This window comes from Rhinolophus sinicus, linkage group LG02 (genome assembly GCF_036562045.2).
Source record: "Rhinolophus sinicus isolate RSC01 linkage group LG02, ASM3656204v1, whole genome shotgun sequence".
NCBI classification, from domain to species: domain Eukaryota; kingdom Metazoa; phylum Chordata; class Mammalia; order Chiroptera; family Rhinolophidae; genus Rhinolophus; species Rhinolophus sinicus.
Window position 1 is genome coordinate 109915467 of NC_133752.1, and position 21941 is coordinate 109937407.

Genomic DNA, 21941 nt, shown 5'->3' on the forward strand with positions numbered 1-21941 from the left:
AAAAATATGCCCAACCAGAGAAGAACAACTTGAGGCAGTTCAAAGACACTGTTCATAGAGACTATCTGATAAAAGTGAAATCTTACAAAGTACCCTCATCTAAGTGAAAGGATGAAAGATATTCGCCAGAGAGAACACCATTTCAACAATGTGCATCACTTTGAAACCCTTAACTTTTACACTTTTCTTTATTAATAAAACAATGTATAAAATTGGAGGTTTGGTAGGAAGGGCCACCATTTGCCTTAAATACACCGGGAATTTGCCTACGAAACCAAATAAAAGGTAAACAACCAAACAAATGAAAAAAAAAGAACAATCAACATAATTTGTGAAAGTTTTACTCTGTATATTTTCCAATATCATTCTGAGCCATTCTGTAGCGCAGAACACTGAAGCTAGGACTGAAAATTGTTTTTCAATTTCTGCCCTTGACTTTTGTGCTGATGTGAAAGCTAGAACTTTAAAATTTTTCATTTAAGAGGTAATAACTATTGCCCACAATAGAGAACGTATATAAACTGAAACTTAATCAGGAACGCGAAGCTTTTCTTAAAGAATCTTTTCAATAGGAAGAAAACCCAATAATCTTTTATGTCAGATATATTTTCTAAAGTTTTATACTGGGAATTGCTCAAGTGGTCTTAATGTGGGGAGGAAAAAAGGATAAGAGATCACCATTTACAGAAGTCATCATTAAACACCTACACTGCTGTAAAATTTTATATTATTTCCTTTATAGTTCTGAAAACCTGTTTAGATTCTCATTTGACTCAGATTGCAGAAGTTATCTTGCCTGGAGAGGAGACCTTTTCAAAGTCATTTTTATCATTCAAATTCTATGAGCCTGACTTTAAAAAAGAGTTAGCTACCTACAAGGTAAAATCTGGAATGAAAAAGAGATACAAATGAAACAAAAGAATTAACCATTATTATTGCATACATAACACTGTACTCATAAGGAGCCTCAACATTGCAAACAGAATTCAAGTTTCTAAGATCATTATCCTAGAACCAGAAAGATTAGTCAGTAAGATACGCTAGATACTGTTTCTGGAATGGGGGTGCTCCTGGCATGAAGCAAGGGCAATCCTTCTGAAGAACGCACCTCTAGTTATGGCCTCCTAGATGCCAGTTCAGCACCTCCTCTGCATCTATGAGTACCATTCCCTGTACCCCCTCAGCCCCCCAGGACCTTACTTATTCCATCTTCCTGGCAACATCTTTAATCAGTTGAGAAGTTATGATGGAACACAGTTAACAAACTAAAGCCTCTGCTCCTTTCAGTTGTATAGGGACTCCAAACAGATACTTTTAATGTATCAATTCATAGGGTGGGGGGAAAGGAGTAAAAATAAGAAAACAAAGCCTTATTAAACAAATTATTTCACTCTAATAAGACTGTAGTGCCTTCTATACATCAGACACAATGAAAGAGAAAAAAAGATATGTGTCATTTACATAAAATGATGATGTGCGTGCATTCTACCCCTCAGTGAGGAAGGACAGAAGGTAAAACAGGAACTATCCTTCCTCTGACCAGTATAAGGGGATATTAAATAGGATCACCATTTTAATAAGGACTAAAGAAATGCAAGCCAATGACTCATGAATAGAAATATTTGAAGTCACTAAAGAATCATCTGGAAAACAAACACGGGGATGTTGCACGCTTTATAGTCAATGGAAGGGGGAAAGAGAAAAAACAGTTAAATTACATAAATCTTTAAAATATTAAAAAAATAAATCTTTTTAAAACAAATATGACTGTTTATTATTTGTAGAATGTAAAGATGTCTTACAAATCACTTAACACAAAACAAATGACATGAATACAAAATTCATAGAAGACAGGTAAACCATACCAATGATCCAAAGGAAGAGTAAAATAGCCTATAGCCTTTTCACTTAAAAAATTATTGAAGATGGCAAAAAGTGATACATTTGTAAGGACAAGGTAAAGTAAGTGTTACTAATCTGTTGGGGCACAGGGCTTCTGGAGCACAATTTGGATGTATGTATCAGAAACCATAAACAGTAATTTTACCTCTATGACTTTATCTTAAAAATGAGATAGGCAGGCAAAAACATTTCTATAACCAGATTAAAGTCAACATCATTTAAAATAATGAAAAAAACAGGTCACAAATTAATATTCAATTTGACTCGTTTTGTAATAAATGCATAGAAAAAGGACCTGAAGCAAATACATAAAAATAAAAAGCAGGATTCCTGAATTGTGAGATTACTATTGTCTTCTACAGTTTTCTACATGTAGTCTCCCAAGTTTTCTACAAGAGAATGTAAATTCTTTTGGACTTGGAACAACTCCTTCCCCAAGAAACTGGGAAAATCAACTAGTATTACATGTTCTAAAATGACATAATCTTTATTAATTTTTTTTACTCCTTCCACTATGTGATCCTTGTTAAAAGTCTAAAATTAAATTATGTTAAAGCACCAAAAGATTCGAATTTGCAGATTTTATTTTATTTTTTTTAGATTTTTTTTAAACAATGAATTTTTTTTTTTTTTAAAGATTTTATTGGGGAAGGGGAACAGGACTTTATTGGGGAACAGTGTGTACTTCCAGGACTTTTTTCCAAGTCAAGTTGTTGTCCTTCGATCTTAATTGTGAAGGGTGCCGTTCAGCTTCAAGTTGTCCTTTCAGTCTTAGTTGTGGAGGGCGCAGCTCAGCTCCAGGTCCAGTTGCCTTTGCTAGTTGCAGCGGGCACAGCCCACCATCCCTTGCGGGAGTCGAGGAATCGAACTGGCAACCTTGTGGTTGAGAGGATGCGCTCCAACCGAGCCATCCGGGAGCTCAGTGGCAGCTCAGCTCAAGGTGCCATGTTCAATCTTAGTTGCAGGGGGCGGAGCCCACCATCCCCTGCGGGACTCGAGGGATTGAACCAGCAACCTTGTGTTTGAGAGCCCACTGGCACATGTGGGAATCGAACCAGCAGCTTTCAGGGTTAGGAGCATGGAGCGCTAACCGCCTAAGCCACCTGGCCGGCCCTATTTTTTTTAGATTTTATTGGGGAAGGGGAACAGGACTTTATTGGGAAACTGTGTGTATTTCCAGGACTTTTTGTTTTTTAAATTGGGTGGGAAACAGTGGTGTGTTCTTCCCAGGACTCTCATCAGCTCCATCCAAGTCAAGTTGTTGTCCTTTCAATCTTAATTGTGGAGGGTGCATCTCAGCTCCAGGTCCAGTTGCCGTTGTTAGTTGCAGGGGGCGGAACCCACCATCCCTTGCATGAGTCCAACCGGCAACCTTGTGGTAGAGAGCCCACGCTCCAACCAACTGAGCAATCTGGTCACCCAGGATCTCAGCGGCAGCTCATTGACTTCATTCTAGTTGTGGAAGGTGCAGCTTGCTGGCCCATGTGGGAATCAAACCGGCAGCCCTGTTGCCCAGAGCCTAAGCTCTAACCAACTGAGCCACCTGTTCGCCCCTAGAATTTGCAGATTTTTAAGGTGAGGTATTCAAAATTGACTATAAACAGTTTAGGATATTTTGGTAACCATGAAGTAGGAATTTTAAAACCTAGGAAAATTATAGATGTAAATGATTTCTGGTCAGAGAGAGGCTCGACACCATTTAAACAGGTAAAGATTACTCTCATTTTTTTCACTGAGGTAAAATTCACAGTTAACAATTTTGAAGCGTACAGTTCAGTGGCATTTAGTACACTCACGATGTTATATAACCACGACGTATATTAAGTTGCAAAACATTTTTAGAACCCCAAAATAAAACCCTGTATGATTAACCAGCTACTCTCTTTTGGTACTCCACCAACCCCTGGCAACCAACAACTTGCTCTGTCTCCAAGGATTTACTTACTCTGGATAGTTCACATACACGGAATCATATAATATGTCTACTTAGTTGTCTTATAAATACACTACTATTTATGCTAAGCACATAAGATGTACTAGTTGAGTAACCTGAATTTACAGCATCTTAAAAAAAACTTATACAACTCAATAGCAGAAAAATATTCAATTAAAAAAATGGGCCGAGGATCTCTATAGATATTTTTCCAAAGAGATACAGATCGCCAACAGGTACATGAAGATGCTCAACATCACTAATCATTAGGGAAATGCAAATCAAAGTCACAATGGGGTATTACCTCACACCTGACAGAATGACTATTATCAAAAATATGGGAGGATATGGAGAAAAGGGAACCCTTGTGCAGTTGGTGGGAACGTAAATTGGTGCTGACTCTATGGAAAACAGTATGGAGGTTCCTTAAAAAATTGAAAATAGAACTACAAGCTGACCCAGCAATCCCACTTCTGGGTATTTATCTGAAGTAAACAAAAATACTCATCAAAAATCTATCTGTACTACATTATTTACAATAGCCATGACATGGAAGCACCCTGTGTCCATCAATAGATGAATGGATAAAGAAAATGTGGTACATATACTATATACATTATTCAGCCATAAAAAAGGAAATTTGCCATTTGCAACAACATGGATGGACCCTGAAGGCATTATGCTAAGTGAAATAAGTCAGACTGAGAAAGACAAATACCAAATGACCTCACTTGTATGAGGAATCTAAAACAAATAAAACCAAAAAAAAACCAAACTCATAAATATGTCATAGGAGTGTAATGCACAGCATGGTAACTATAGTAACACTATATTGTATATTTGAAAGTTGTTAAGAGAGTAGATCTTAAAAGTTCCTATCACAAGAAAAAAAAAAATGTAACTGTGCAGTGATGTTAGATTTATTGCAGTGAGCATTTATATACAGAGGGTGCCAAAAAGAATACACATTTTATGAAAGGAAAACTGTATTAAAATTGCAATACAATGAACGACACTAGCATTCATTTGATTAACACCATCTTTTGAGTGAACACCATACTACACATTGCTATGTAATTCAACTTCAGAGAGTAATACATAGGAAACATCTCTTAATATGTGTACATTTTTAATATATGGTGATGGAAAGAGGACTCGCTGGTAAACACACAATGTGAGATATAGATAATATATTACAGAATTGTACACCTGAAATCTATGTAACTTTACTAACAATTGTCACCCCAATAAACTTTAATTTAAAAGAAGTGTACATTTTTTTGGCACCCTCTGTATATACAAATATACTATATATACAAATAAATATCAAGTCATTGTGTTGTATTCCCAAAACTATAATGTATGTCAATTATATAAAAAAAAAAAAAAAAAAGAAGAAAGCTTAAGATTTAGAGAACTAAAAATACCCAAAAGAATTAGAAAACGTTACAATGCCAGAATGCCTGTTACAGTTGGAGTAAGAAGGTCAAGGGCTGGCCTGGTGGCTCAGGCGGTTAGAGCTCCATGCTCCTAACTCCGAAGGCTGCCGGTTCGATTCCCACATGGGCCAGTGGGGTCTCCACCACAAAGTTGCCAGTTCAATTCCTCGACTCCCACAAGAGATGGTGGGCAGCGCCCCCTGCAACTAAAATTGAACATGGCACCTTGAGCTGAACTGCTGCTGAGCTCCCGAATGGCTGTTGGTTGGAGCGCCATCCTCTCAACCACAAAGGCTGCCAGTTCAATTCGACTCCCGCAAGGGATGATGGGCTGCGTCCCCTGCAACTAGCAACGGCAACTGGACCTGGAGCTGAGCTGCGCCCTCCACAACTAAGATGGAAAGGACAACTTGACTTGGAAAAAGTCCCGGAAGTATAGTCCCACTGTTTCCCAATAAACTCCTGTTCCCCTTCCCCAATAAAATCTTTAAAAAACAAAACAAAAAAACCCCCAAGAACCTGCCACCAGCTCTTCTCAATCCTACTTCCTCTTTACTTTTTCATGATTGCTTTGTTTTCTTTCATTGTTATACTTAAAACGACAAATAGCATGATAATCAGTAAGAACTCTTCTTTTATTCACTACTCAACTTCCTGCAACTTGCCCCTCTTACATACTTTCAAATCAAACTTTCCTCCCACCAAACTTGTTTCATTGTCTTCATTCTAGACCTACATTTCCAAAGCAGTGATTCCACTATTTCCTGCCGGAAGTACTGCTCATTAACTGATGATTTCTTACCGTCCAGCTCTTCCTTACAAAAATCATTCATCATGGCACCACAAGAGGTATCTTCCTAAAATAAAGATCTAATGACATAATGCCCCTTCCTACTGCCCGCCTATTGAAGATAATAATAAGCATGATAGTCAGAAGATTCCAAAATCTGATTGTTCCAGCATTTTCTTCCACTATATATTACAACATCTTACATGCCAGCGATATCCAAATAAACACTGTTCTCTGACATCTCTGACATTACATACTATCCTGCCTCTGTGCTTGTTTCTATTACTCCTCCACCCCAATGTCCACCATCAAAATATTAGCCACCTTACAGGTTTCAGGTGAGACAGTTCTGCCTGCCCCAATTCTCCCTTCTTCACTAATTCTTTCCATCTTTATATTCATAAACTTCTATTATATATGTATGTTATTAGTCTCATCTACATTAAATATGGATGTGCTTACCATCACAGAAGATTGCAAGAACCAAGAGTTTGACCTCATAGCCTATTTTTAAAATTCCTTCTCTTTTTAGAAATGCATCTTATGTATAAGAATGTTCCATAAAGGTTTGAAATTTTTAAAAATGAGGTAAAGATAAATAAAGAGTGCTGTGAGCTACCGGTAACCGACTGGCTCAGCCGGGGGAGCACAAGGCTCATAACACCAGCTTGGGCCAGGGAGCTGCGTCCTCCACAACTAGACTGAGAAACAGTGGCTTGACTCGGAGATGGGTGGGGGGGCGGAGATGGGGTGGGGGGAGGGGGAGAGAAGATAAATAGTTAGGAATAAAAGGAGTACATGAAATAAGATGGAACAATCCTTTTGAACACTTAAAATTCCTTCTCTCTGCTCTCACACACACTCACCTCGATGGATTTGACAGGAGGTGGTCCACCTAGGATGCAACTCTGCCTTTGTGCGCTATGGACACTTTCCCCTCAGTGAGACAGAGATAGATTAGGGTGTTCTCAGCCACTGCTGCTGCCATTAGAAGAGTGGCCTTTAAGGCACAACGGAGATGGCTTTACTAAGCCAAGGACCAAAGGTGTCCATAGGACAGTCAGTAAAAGCAACCACTGAACCCAAGGTACCAAGCCAGTTCATTCTCTTAAAAATACAAAAACCAAAAAACTATTAAGACACGAAGTGTCTCCTTTGTTAATGTTTATCACTGGCGAGAAACTCCTGTAAGTGTTTAAACTTTCACATTATTAAGGGGAAGCCATGTTTTATCACCTTTTGGTGACAGGAATGGCTCTGAAGAGGACATTATGAGTAGCAGGAGGCAAACCTCCCGTTTAGAGGCAGTTCAGTGGCAGCAGTGACAAGAGCAGCAGCACAGGCTTGGAACCAAAGAAAAACAGTGTGAGGAAAAGACTCGGGACAAGGAATCAGAGAGCTTGTCTGAGAAGATCAGAGCTCTGAGAAAATTTAAGAGGCTTGAAAGTGATCACTATAGGAAATTGTAACTAAGGAGCTCTGAGAACTCTGAAGCTAGTGATTATTTTGAAGCCAACGTGAGTTTCGGAATTTTTTTTTTAATTAAAATTTACTGGGATAACAATGACTAGTAAAATTACACAGGTTTCGAGTGTACAATTCTATAATACATCACGTCTATATCACATTGTGTGGTAACTTCCCAGAGTCAGTTCCCCTTCCATTACCATATAATTGACCCAGTTTTGGAATTTTTGTGGAACAAGCCCCACAATGTCACCACTGGATGAGAGAGGTGGTAAGCCAGGGCCTCACAGCTGAGTAATTTCTGTGGCTTCAAGTGTCAGTGTCTGTATCACACAGGTTTGCTTTTGGCACCACTTAATGGAAAATCTTTGGACTTGAAGCATCAACAAGGTAAAGGAACAAAGGATGGAATAAACTCAATGACAATGAGGGGGGCTTTATACAACTTAAACACACTGCAAACAGTGGCAATAGATTTAACGAGACAGACACTTTAGAAAGCTTTTCTGAGAATGACTAGGCCTCAGCGAAATGCAGGCCAACTGTCAAATGATGTCATGACCCACATTGCCCCATAAACTACCTCAGTAGTTTCCTCAAATATGCCTGAGCAACTCTTTTATATGCTTCAAGACCACAATAGCAAGAGCTCTTGAACTTGAAAGGTAAAAACTTACCATGGAACCCTTTTTCAAAGGGGTTGGGCCAGTTTACCATGCTAGTAGCAAAAGAGGCCAATACCACCCTGACTCCAAATTTGCCAAATTAGATAAAAGCGACTAATGAGGAAAGTGGTATTCTTGATACAGAAGGTGAACTTGTTTCCCTACATGCTTTGCTACCACCTTTTGTACGCATTAACTATACGTACCCTTTGTCAATTTATTTGTTAAAGACCTCATGGTTATAAGCCATCTAAATAACAGACCGCAACATCATCAAAAGTGTGTTTGCTAGCCTACATTCCCTTTTACCTTAAAGGTTTAACATGGTCAAAGCAAGCCCAACCTTCTGATTATTTTAGTATTTTAAAGTCTACAAGGGTACCACCCCTCGAAGATTTATCCCATCTGCTTACCTCTCTTCTGACTTAAATTTATTTAAGAAATGTGGATTTAGTTTTCCACCAAAATTTCCCATCAGTTACCCATCACCATAAACAATGGAAGTAACCAAGTGCCTATTGATTGCTGGCTAAGTACTATGCTAGCTACATGGACATGGGTCCTTTCGTGTAATTTCCACAAAAACTTGTATGAAGTTACAGCATTTCATTTTATTAATAAGAAATGTGAAATTCAGAGATATAAAGTAACTTATCCAAAGGGATAGCTAGAAGAGGGCAGCATCATAATTCAAAGTTTGAAAGAAAAGCTTGACTTCCACTGTACCACATTAATCCTTTGTCCACTGTCCCATGTGTTCTGTGCCTCTTTTATATACTATATTTTAATACTGGATGGTGTCTATTTGTGAGCATGACATTCTGTTTTACTGATATGTTTCAATTTCACATTTGAATCACAGGCATTTTTCATTATTAGAATAAACCCCTTCTGGCCAATACAATTAGGTGGGTACTAGCAGTTTAACATAATCAAAGAATTTAAAAAATACATATACTTCAAGCACTTATTTTAATGTATAAATGGATTGCCATTCACCAATATTCAATGCACAGCCCCAGTGAGAAGCGTTTCTTATGATTCTTTTCATTAAATCACCCTCTTAAACCTCTATCTGTCCTTTCAGGTTTTTATTTTTTAGGGAAAGTGAGATGTTGAGGAGACCTGCTATCCAAACACAGAAGCCTTACCCTAATTCAACAATCAACTTTTTAGAAACAACTCATCTTGAATCATTTTTAAAAATAAAAACCTTTTATAGACATTTTTATGCTCATATTTTATTGGTTTCATACTTGCATAAATTCAGTAAAAAGTACAATAAATACAAACAGGTTTGTAAAGCTAGTGGAACTAACCAGTGATGACCATGTAACTCAAGCACCGAGTGTCAAGGCTGAGCAGAGACTGTGGCTGCTGGTATCCCGGACTGCCTGAGCAAACCATCATGACAGCTTGTCAGTGAACCCATGGACCTTTGAGGATGCTTCTACTATGAATCCCACTGCTCCTGCCTTACAATATTTACATTAACCTATTATTTTGAAGTAAAACTTTTACTATGCTGGGATTTGGCTAAAGTTAAGATAAATCTCAATTTATCTTGGTGAATGCTGACATGTAAACTTACTCTTTCAGAAACGGAGAGGTCTTAACATACGTGCATGAGACTTTAAAAATATGAATTCTATCTACTAATCGTTTTGTAGCTTTTTCATATTGACTTTGGACAGCTCTAATTGGGTTCACAGCAAAATCTGTTTTATTGCTACTGTAATGTGGTTTATTTTCAGTGGTTTTTTAAACTTTAGTATGCGTAAGCACCACCTGAAGAGCTTCTGTGACTGCAGAACACAAATGGCCTCTAACAGTCCTGGTGGGCACTGGGCACGTCCAGAAGCAGGAATCTGAGCTTTGAGTAAGCACACCAGGTGAGTGAGAGGCAGGAAGTCTAGGAACCCAGCACTACCGAGAAATTCTAATTCATACACTCCATCAGCAGACTTACATTCCTCCAGGAAAAACATTTAAAAATGTTGCCTCTTATTCTTCTTTTGTGTTATATTACACTGTACGAGACTTACAATAATCCTAATAAGCTTAACCCTGATGGATCACGATGTGTTACATTTTGGTGAAGATATTATACTTGGTAGTATTAAGGACTTAACGTTTATCATAATGAATTAAGAGACTGTGTTTAATTTTATCAGGAATAGAGTTAAAGGTATTCACATCTGAATGAACAGGGTACGTAACTATTTCATTTTTGAAATGTTTGGAAATCATCTTCTCTTGAAGGTTTAGAAAACTGTACCTGTGAATAAATTCAAATGATTCTGACGCTTTACGGAACCCTTTTGTGAAAATACCTCCTCTATGATTACAAGGGCTGCTAAGATTTTATATTGCACAATTTAGAGTCTCTTATTTCTGTAATCAACAACCCATTTCACTGAAGTTTGCAATCTTAGAACTCTGTATGTCTTTCAAAATATCAAATCTTTTATTTCTTCTTTTGGTTCCTAATTTCATGGTTCTTAAGAATTACATTTATCTTGTTTTATTTTTTTCTTCTCTTGTAAAGAATCAATTCTTGAAAATTTTTGTATCAAAACTATTAGTTTTATGCTTTTAAGTTTCTTCCCTTAGTTCTTCTATCCCCCAAAAATCTTAGATTGAATCTTGCAGTAAAAAAGCAGAAATTATAAAAGCTAATTAGGTACATGACTTACAGAAGAGTTAATGTATCACCATTAGTTATATTAACAAAGTCACAGACAAGGTCATATAAAGTTATAAAACTATCACTGTATTATAGCTATTTTAAGAAAATTAGATTAATTCCTGGATAAATTTGTCACAGTGAGTTGCAGATCACAAAAACGAAGTGTAATTATAGTACATGGAATTAAGTACATTGATGGGGAAATGCATTCTTTTGCTCATACACGAAACTCTAATTCTTGAGTTACTGCTATCAGCAAAAAATGACTTTTTAGAATTTTCCCTAGAGCATCAGCCTGCTTTAGGGTTAGAAACATCATTAAATTCACAACAAATTAAGTATATATCTGTCATTTTGTACTTCCCTGAAGATACTGCAGAAATAATTTATAAATACTTTCTCTTCAGATTTCATTGGCAGGAGGTCAAATTTTTCTGTCTTCTATTAACATGTATTAGATTTATGGAAATGAAATAAGCAATGTGAACTATTACTGAGCATCTGCCACAGAAAAGGCATAATATCAGGTGCTGTGGGCGTTACAACGATGAGTAAGACATGGTCCCTAACCTAAAGATTAAATCACACACAATGGAATGAGCAAGCGCTGAGGATGCACATTAGGGACGACCACCCTAAGCCTGGGAGGAATGGGGACAGCTAACGGAGACAAATGACTTAAGTGGGGCTTCTGAGAGAGCAGTTTCTGAATGGGTAGAGAAGTAGCGGGGAAAGATGTTTGGAAAGCCTCAAATTAGGGTGTATATACATGAAAACACAGGACATTCAGTTTATGAAACTACAATTTGCCCTGAAGTTGGAAAAAAGGGCAAACAGGGCTCAGGTGGAAAAAGGCCTGGCACTGGAACTACAAAGACAACTCTCCAGAGGTTGTTGTTTAGGGGGAGAGATAATAAGATAATAATTTTAAAAAACCATACAGGGAAGTATGCACAGGGCAACAGGAGACACACGAGGTCTGACAATTAAGTTCAAGAACTTGTTGCTAAATTTTTATTGATCTGTAACCCAATGACTTCTTTCTTTACCTGAAGATAAAGAAAATACTGAAAGGAAGACATTTTGATGACATTCAGGACATCAAGGGTAATACGACGATAGTGCTGATGGCCATTCCAGATAAAGAGTTCCAAAATTGCTTTGAAGGGTGGACTAGGCACTGGCATTGGTGCGTAGTTTCCCAAGGAGAGCACTTCGAAGGTGACCGTAGTGATATTCAGCAATGAGGTGTGCAGCATTTTATCTAGGATGAGAACTTAATTGTCCAACCTTGTACTTGGGGGCTCAGGGAACATTTTATGAGACGGTTATGGAAGAAGGAAAGCTAGTACCAGATTGTGAAAAGCCACTGTGAGTACTGGGTGGGGATGGGGACCTTGAGGACTTCTTGGATAAGGAGAATTAAATTATGTGGCCCGCAGTGATGGAGAATGGGTGGCATGAGGTCACATTTTAATTCTCCAGATGACACAGGATGATGGTCACACCACTTCCAGGACAGTGGAATGTATTCAAAACCTCTAATGAATAAGCCTTAAATGATGCAGCTTTACACCTAATATAGAGGAGAAGAATCGTCCCTTCGCATACCTTCTGGGCAATCATGTTGCAGATTTCAGGCAGGAAGTCCTCACTGAGGAGCTTATAGAGCTGTCGTTCTCGAAGGGAGGTCCTTTCCCGAAAACTCTCGGTGACCTGTCTCCATTCTTCTTCCGTTTGGCACAGGAGCCACCAAGTGCCTTGGCCTGGCCCTTGGGATCCTGGAAAAGAAAGGGGTAAGTTCATTAAATAGATCCCACAGGACCTTTTTTAGTATTTATTCTCAATTTCATTTTTACCCTGGGTCATGAGCAAAACCAGGGGTCAGAATAAAAGACCGATTACTTTCTAATTTTAAGGTTGATAATATGTACTTTTGATTTTCCTGCTACTGTTTACAGCTAACAGTGAACACTGACTAAAGGCAATACAAATGTAACTATTGTGACCTTCAGAAGACAGATGTGAATATCCCAGAAATGCTTACATGCATTTACTTTTCAATTTGGATTGCAGAACTGAAATCTAGACTGGAAACCAGTGTAGTAAAGTATTTCATGTAGTGTTTTACATGAAAAAGGCAGCTCTTTGAGAAGTTGCTCATTCCTCCAAATGTTTGGGTGTCTATTATACTGTGACCAGGTAAGAGAGCACAAGTGAAAAGACCAACTCCCGATCTCAGGTTATCAGGTCAGAAGGAAAGATGGGCACAGGATAAAGTGCAAGAAAGAGAGAACCGAAGAAGGGCAAGGAGGATGATTAGACGGCCACTGCAATAATCTTAATTGCTCTGTATGACTCTGCAAAACGACAGTATCACCATCATAACATATAAATCAATCGCATTTACTTATTCCTTCTAAAAAATCTAGTAGAGTTCATTACCATTTCTTGTCTGTGGCTCAGATGCCAAGGAGTTTTCCTCCTGCTTTTCACTGAAACACAGGAAAAGGAAGTAACAATTAAAAGACATGTTCAAACCTTGTTCTGTGTTTACCCCATAAAGTAGATACAGGAGTGTGTGTGAGTATGCATCACGAAGGCAAGGTTAGAAGGAATCATTCTGCTGAGAAAATGAAGACTAGGATGCAGCGTGTTGGTATAGGAGGGAAAAACTGATATACAATAACAACCAATTGTAGGAAAATATTAACTTTTTAAAACATTTTTTTGAAGTCAGGGGAGTGAAGTGTTAACAGTTAAACGCCAAGAAAAAACAGGACTGCAGAGAGTCCTGCGTCCTCCTCCCTGATTCAGGGCTACGCTGAAGATAAAGCCTATTTAATGGAACCTCATAGAAGGTTAGGAACATAGGTTAAGCCCAGGCTTGCCACGTATCACAGGACCTCAGGAAAGTTAATTAGCGTTCCTATAAAATGGAGATGTTAATGATGCTTACCTCACAGCTCATAGGGATGCTGGAGAATAACTTACAAAATACAAAAGTGCTCAGCACAAGTGTTAAGGATCATGTCATTTGTATTTGGGAATCATCCTGGACATTCTTGCTTTGTTTTCAATTACCTAAAGCAGTACTGCTTCACAGAACTTTCTGTGAGAACAAACGTGCTGTAGTGTCGCTGTCTAGCACGGCAGCCGTGAGCCACACGTGGCTACTGAGCAACTGAAATGTGGCTGGTGTGATACAGAAACTGAATTTTCCATTTTATTTCATTTAAAAATATGTAAAAAACTGTATAGAATACAAGCTCTAAAGAATAAAATCACCAGTAGAGGGTAGCACAAGTCCACGTGTGCTTGTTAACATAATTGTATATTCCCAACACTATGGTACTTTAATTTCACTTACAGGGAAATCGAGATAGGTACAAAACAGCTTTTTGAATATGTAAGGAGGTGTATGTAGACTGCTAACAAAATCTAGAAACAGATGTCATGTGTACAGAACATATATAATTATAAGCCATTTCTCACAAGTGCTGGTAGAAGGAAAGCTGCAATCTGGAGTAAAATTTCTGGAAAGTTAAATGGAATGCTGATCCTTAAGTGTAAAAAAATATCAAATTCTGATTGATTTATTCATAATCTGATTCCTGGAAATATTGTTTTGTGGTGTAGCAATAGTGAAATCTGGCTTACTTCAAGCATTCAGATTATTTAGTAGTTCTAAAATTTAGAGGCAAGAAGTGATTTGGCCTCTGTTATTAGAATTTTTAAGAGTATGACCTGACTTTCATAGGTGTATGACAGATCTGATCCTTAAGTAAAAATAGATTTATACAGTATAGGAAAGAGTCTAAAAACTCTTATATTAAGATTCACATGATAGAATTTCCTAAAAGATAATGACATATAAAATAAAATTTCCCAAATGTAACAGAATCTCTTCTTCTTTGCTAAAATTAAATACACAATAAAGGCTTTATTAGTCAGCACTCAATCACAGAATTGATGTGCTACCCATTGTTATGAAACAACATGTGGCACGACAAATTTTAGGTTAACACATGCTAACTAAGTGAGCACATGCATGGCATGAAGTCCGCTGCACTGTCACATTCATTGTCTTGTCCGATTTGATCATCATTACCATTAGCATCTGCACTGGCCGATAAAACAACAGGTAACCTGCTAGAGGCCACCCAGCTCGGGCTTCCAGATTCCCTCATGCACACTCAGTCATTCCATGAGGATTCTCATCCGGGGCTCCATAATCTAAGTCCTACGTCCTTCCCATGGCACGAGGGAAAATTAAGGATGAAGGAACAAGTGCAATGAAGGTCCCCCCACCCAGCAAGAGGGTCTATGACTGTCACAAACGACCAAAATTTTTTTACCTCACTATAATCTCCTCCTGTAGCTTCTTCCTTTTTGGGGGTCTTCCTCTTCTTTTTCCTGTTTTCCCAGGAACATTTAAGACAATTTTTTGTCCTTCACTTTCCCTAAGAAACAGTATATTACACAGAAATGTTCTGTCAAGGGATATACAATAAGTATAGTTTTTCCGGCCACAAGGTTACTAAAAAGGATTAAATGCAGTAGTCACAGGAAGAGCAGGGTGATATTCTGTCTTCCATTACTGGAAGTGGAACCGAGAAACACTGAAACACTGACATCTTACAAAATAAAAGTCTGAGTAAGACCTAACACTTTCCTAAGAGTGAGCACTGCTCCCAGTAATAAGAAAATCTATGTAGAAGAAGGTAGCATCATTCAGGATGCTTGAAAATGAGGGATCTTCCTCAATTAGGGAGCACTTGGTGAGGCTTATGTTTCCGGCATTCTTTAAGGTCCTTCTGGTTTTGTATTGATGGAGCAGACCAACTCTAGTAGGAAAAAGGAGTTCTCAAGAATTGAGCATGAAAGAGGGGAAGGGCGGCAGTGAAATGACTGGACCGCTAAGAACGTGCTGTGCAGAGCCATCTATGGGAAGGCAAGTGCGGCTCCTCAGAGGAAAACCTCACAGCAACACACACAGCACCCTTCATCACTCTGTCGGCAGAGACCACAATTCAATTCCTTTTCACTTTTATATGGAATAACTCCTTGCTATCTGTCTCTTCACAGGTATGCTGTTATAGCTATGAATAAATCTTTCATAAGGAAAACAAATTTGTGCTGAGGAATTCCTACAGATTTAGTTTTAATGACATGCTTGTGACAGAACTATCACCGCTCTGATCTCAGAGAACATACCTGCCCAAAGAGAGTTCTCTGCTGGATTTTCCTTGTACTGGGTCCTCCTTGTACATTCGAGTTCCATAGAAATACCAATACAGTGCCCCGGAATTATCCTCACCTAACGGCTCTACGCGAAGACTGTCTGCGTCCAGACCCTGGGTCCGAGAACAGCGAAAAGAGGTTTGGGGAAATGGGGAACAAAACAAAACAGGAGAAAATTAAAATAAGGATTCAAAATTTATACTCAGTATAGCTCATATTTTACAATGCCCAAGTATCAACATGTAATTTTCAATCAGGACAAATGAAATACACAGAATGAGAAGTGGTACCTTCTTTGAAGAACAGGATATGGAAATATTTCTAATGCTTCCAAAACCCATCAATGTCCCCATTTCACCAAGATAAAAAGGAACTTTGATTAACATATTATATATTTGGTTTGGACTTCTGGTTATTTTCTGTATGCATCCATAAAAAGAAAGAATGCAATCAGAGTAAAACTGCTGTTAAGAAAGCTTTGTTGCACGTGATTCTCTATTGTAGCTCCATCATATCCTTCAGCAACCTCTTATTCCAGCTGAGATTCAGCAATACAGCTCCCATCTACCCCAGGGTCTGACCTGTACTGGCCTTCCCACTGCTATTAGAGTCCCTGAGTTCTCAGCAAAGATTGTGCACAGTGATTTTTATACCATGTCCATGAGTGAAGCTGAACTGGGAAGTCATCAACACATTTAATAATTTCTGACTAGACAGGATTAGAAACTGACCTCCCCAGGAGTGAAAAGCCATAGCCTGACGCTCCCTCACAGACAGCCTTTTAAAATAGGTAACAATAATAGAATAAGGAGAGGGAAGAGGTAGCTACACCTTCCTTCTCCAGTACCTTTTTTGTAAGGTGATAGCAGGGATGAACTCCACTTACATATATGGGTTAAAGTCCTTGCAGTTGTCAATACTTATTTCAATTATGCTAAATAAAATTTCAGAGAAACAAATTCAGTGGCTAATTTAGTTGCAATATGGCTGACGACAGAGAGAAAACTGGGTGACTCTGATTGTTCTCCTTTATCAGGTGGGACTCGGCACATGTAAGGGAAGACAAAACCAAACTATTAATAGAAGTGAAACCAGAATAACTACAGTCCTATAAATGGATGGCTCGGATTCCCTGGGCTACAGAGATCATATTTTATATACATTGTTATCATCAACCAAGAGTCCCAAGACTAGCAACACAAGCTAGACTCTGGCCTCTCAGCATCTTCACACTGTACATCTGGGACTGCTGGCCTGTGTCGCTCTAGGGAAAGGGCCTGCCAGGTAGGCACCTTGAGAAGATCAAAAACATCATCTGCGTCCAGCCGATAATCACAAAGGCGGTGCAGGATTTCCACCCGGGTACGAAGAGGCAGGTCCTGGAAACTGGCTTCTCTCAGAGGGTTGGGTTTCCCTTCTTCCAGCTCCCAGCGGTAGTTTATGATGTCCTCCAGATAGCTGTGGAATGTCTGAGGCCTAACCAAACAGCCCCAAACACAAAAATACATTAATATAAAATACAAAGGATGGGTAGGGTGGGGGAGCGAGAACTGACAGTTTGATGTTGACAAATCTTTCATGAAAACCACAAAATGAAAAAACATTATTAAGAAGGATCTAAAAGCCGCTCACTGAAACTTCATGTTGCAATAATACGATCTCCTTGGACCTTACATTGTCAAACCCCAAAGAGGATAAATATGTTAAAAGAGATTCTCACAGAATAGGTTGTTTTACTTTAAACCACAAACAGCACATTCCGGTGAAATAGGTAAAAGTTATACTGATCGATGATATAGATTATGAAACCGAGGCAACAGTCTTACCTTTGCTCATACAATTAGAGAGACTACACAGTTTGGATGGATATTCACTTCAAAATTAGGTCTACAACTTAGATGGCAAACATAAAAGAAACTCAGTATCTGCCTAGCCTAATTAACTTACATTTAAGGTTAAGATGCAAAGGTGGAAAAAATTTTCCACCAGAGTTCACTCCAATGTGCAACTATAATTTTATATTCTGTTAGGCCATATTACAAAATACTATATGCTAAATTTTAAGGTAATTTTTCTTTAGGAAACATTTAAGACAGTTTGATGGCAACTTTAATTTTTTTTTGGTAGAATTTGACTGGCAATTCTACACTGCAGTTTGATTAATACCTAAATGTGCCTTGTATATAATAAAGTGTTTATTAGATGGTTATTATGTTTCTCAATTATTAAACAATCTGCATAAATTTCACCTAATGCTTGACATAAATTTTTTTTTCTCACTATGCAAAGAGATCTACAGGAGTTATATGTCAATGTAATTTTTAAAAGAGGCATGCTACCATGTCTACTTGTAATCTATGGCTGTTATACTAGTAGAAAAAGTCAGATGAAATATTCATGGATCAAAGACCAAAGGGTCTTAGACAAATAAGAAATTAAATATGTTGCTTTTTCAAAGAGAGCAGAAACTTTTATTTGCTTCCTATTGATACCGCAACTGAGGAAAATGTGGGTGCTGTTAGCCTATCAAAATGCAGCATAATATCTCTAAATGTCGTGGCCCTCACAAGTCTGACTTAATCACAGCATGTGAATACCTGCTTGAATCCTAGTGGGTCTGGCCCGGGCATCTAGGCCCTAGTGGGTCTCTCCACTGCCTGTGAAGCTAGCTGGTGAGGCCCCTTCAGGAGGGAGGAGATGGGCAAAGAGCAGTTCAAACTGGTGGTAAAAAGCAGATAGTGTGGCAATGGTGAATTTGAAATAAAATGAGGTGTTTTTTAAAAAACTGTCTTAGTAGCGAGGAGTATGAAGACAACAATCTTTGGTAGTAAATCCCTTTACCTGCCACATACTTTCTAGAATTTTTTTTCTTTCAGGAGTTTATTGGGGAACAGTGTGTACTTCCAGGCCTTTTTTCCAAGTCAAGTTGTTGTCCTTTCAGTCTTAGTTGTGGAGGGCGCAGCTCAGCTCCAGGTCCAGTTGCCATTGCTAGTTGCAGGGGGCGCAGCCCACCATCCCTTGCGGGAGTCGAACCTGCAACCTTTTGGGTTGAGAGGACGCGCTCCAACCACCTGAGCTACCCGGGAGCTCAGCGGCAGCTCAGCTCAAGGTGCCGTGTTCAATCTTAGTTGTAGGCGGTGCTGCCCATCATCCCTTGCGGGACTCAAGGAGTTGAACCGGCAACCTTGTGGTTGAGAGCCCACTGGCCCATGTGGGAATTGAACTAGCAGCCTTCGGAGTTAGGAGCATGGAGCTCTAACCGCCTTGAGCCATCGGGCTGGCCCAGAATTGTGGTTTTTTTTTAAAAATTATTTTTTATTGGAGAACAGTGTGTTTTTCCAGGGCCCAACAGCTCCAAGTCACTGTCCTTCAATCTAATTGTGGAGGGCACAGCTCAGCTCCAAGTCCAGGTGTCGTTTTCAATCTTAGCTGCTGCAGGGGCACAGCCCACCATCCCATGCGGGAGTCGAACCAGCAACCTTGTTGAGAGCTCATGCTCTGACCAACAGAGCCATCCAGCCGCCCCTCCAGAAGATCAGCGGCAGCTCGTTGTCTTCAATTTAGCTGTGGAGGACACAGCTCACTGGCTCATGTGGGAATTGAACCGGCAACCCTGTTGTTCAGAGCTCGCGCTCTAACCAACTGAGTCCCCTAGCTGTTCCCTTCCTATAATTTCTAATGCACACCAAGTGCCCCAAGCAACGAGGCACGTTTTTCCTGCACTAAAATAAATACTGAATCAATGCCTGAGATCATCATCACTTAAGCAGCCATGACCCACCTTGGAGGAGGATGTGGCAGCAGACAGGCTGGGCCAGGCCAGGGAGAACTTTCTTGTCCGACGTGAGGCAAAGGAGCACCAGCATACAACCCAGCAAACGCTGTGTGTACAAATAGTGTTGCCTTTGTGCCTACAATCTGCCTGAAAGCCCCTACTTGCCTCAAAGAATTGCATGTTTGAGATTCCTTTCCAATAGCCTTATTAGCCTACCCAGTTTCAGTTTCATCACTTTTGCTAACAGTTTCTGAAGGCATCTCTATACCACTTTACCAAGAGATACTTGAGGGCTTATAATTCAAGACAGTTCATTTCCTGTATACAGATAAACCTCATATAAATCTATATCCTTTTCTTTAAAACATCTGCAACTCAAGGGGGGGAAAATGTTTGAGGGCAATCTGGCCAAGGGAATTTGAAACGAAAAGGATTCAGGAAAGCAAAAATCAGGCTCAATGCTTTCTGCTTAGTAGCTCTCCATCTTCTATAGGACATAAGCTCTGAGAATCTAATTAAGCCCATACACTCCTCCAGAAAAATGAGTGCACACATCATTTTGCAGCAACTTTTAGTATTTTGTTACTTAAAAGAAGAGTGTAGTGGCACTAAGTTGCTAAAAACAGATAAAATATGTTTTCAATGTCTCAGGCGATAGTTCTGGAGTTTAGATCACCTGGAACATTCACTCATCTATCCGCCTCAGTGCAATCTCTCTTAATGACTTAAATACCTCTCATCTTTCTGAAATTACTCAATTATAATGAAATGTTTCAACAGAACATGATAACAAAAAGATCGAACTACACGTTCTGAGCACAACCAGGTCTACCTTCTTTCTTGTTCCAAAAAGTTCCAAATGCTTTTAAACGAGCAGCTCTTAATTACCCACTTTCCCCTTATAACAGTTTGGGGGAAAGGGCAAAGGGGCATGGACAGAGAGAGAGAATAATGGAATGAAAATGAGAACGAACCACCTTCCCACACTCCCAGAGTTAGCCATTTCTTAGAACCCCAGCAGAGAATTCCTCAGTTTGCTTCAGACAGAACATGCTTCTACCGGTGAGAGCATGTTGACAAGGATGGCAGGACCTGAGCAAAGTACGTTAACACAAGTCTCAGCTGGCTGGAGCTGGCAGAACTCTTGTCTACGCAGGGCAATAAATTTTAGTTATCTGCAACCTGTTTAGAAGATCACAGATAAAAAGAAGTCTCCTGAGTTCTCTGCGGCCTGTGTTAGTTCTGAGACACACAAGGGCATCTATCCGCGGTCCACTTGCAGGGCAGCATTAAGACATGGCATGGTGGGCGGCACAATGGACATGAAATGAGAAAACACCAGTCTCACATTTGCTACAGCTATTTGTGAAGCAAATGAAAAAACTACACGTACGCCGTTAAACCACATTTAACATGAGTACTGGACTGAGATAAAGATTTCTGTTCCAGAAGAAACAACAAGTAAAAGGCTCTATAAGAACACTTGAGGGGGCGGCCAGTTAGCTCAGTTGGTCAGAGTGTGGTGCTCTTAACACCAAAGTCGCAGGTTCGATCCCCACACGGGCCACTGTGAGCTGCGCCCTCCACAACTGGATTGAAACAACTACTTGACTTGGAGCTGATGGGTCCTGGAAAAACACAAATAAATAGAAAGTTTTTTCTTTTTTAAAAAAGAACATTTGATAGTGTTTATTCTTCAAGATCATAAAAAGACCTAGGACAAAATAATGTAAATATCACCTCTTCTCTAGGGCTGCATAGTGGCTGCCATATCCAACATATCCTAAAATCAATCTGAAAGCCAGGATAAGTTAAAAATCACGACAACTTCAAATGAAAGTAAAATATGACTAAGATACAAAATACATCTTTCAGTTGGGAAACATGGACATAATATAGATTTTACATATATATATATATAAATGTTTACCTAGGAGAACAAAGAAAAATATTACAAGTCAACTGGAAACCAACATGTAATAATTTTTAAAGACTTTCTAAAACGAAAGCCAGATGGGTCCCTAAATACTATTTGTA

The 21941-nt window shown here is 39.1% G+C and overlaps 1 protein-coding gene across 2 annotated transcripts in view; it reads right to left on the bottom strand.

Moving 5' to 3' along the window:
* The window catches only part of CECR2 (CECR2 histone acetyl-lysine reader), a 159764-nt gene that overhangs the window by 23012 nt on the left and 114811 nt on the right, over window positions 1–21941 (bottom strand). For both annotated transcript variants that reach the window (XM_019757226.2, XM_019757225.2), the window contains exons 3-7: window positions 17422–17605; window positions 16103–16242; window positions 15244–15348; window positions 13331–13380; window positions 12497–12666 (exon numbers count right to left, since the gene is read on the bottom strand). In XM_019757226.2, the coding sequence (XP_019612785.2) occupies window positions 12497–12666; window positions 13331–13380; window positions 15244–15348; window positions 16103–16242; window positions 17422–17605 (649 nt within the window). The remainder of the gene's footprint in view (window positions 1–12496; window positions 12667–13330; window positions 13381–15243; window positions 15349–16102; window positions 16243–17421; window positions 17606–21941) is intronic.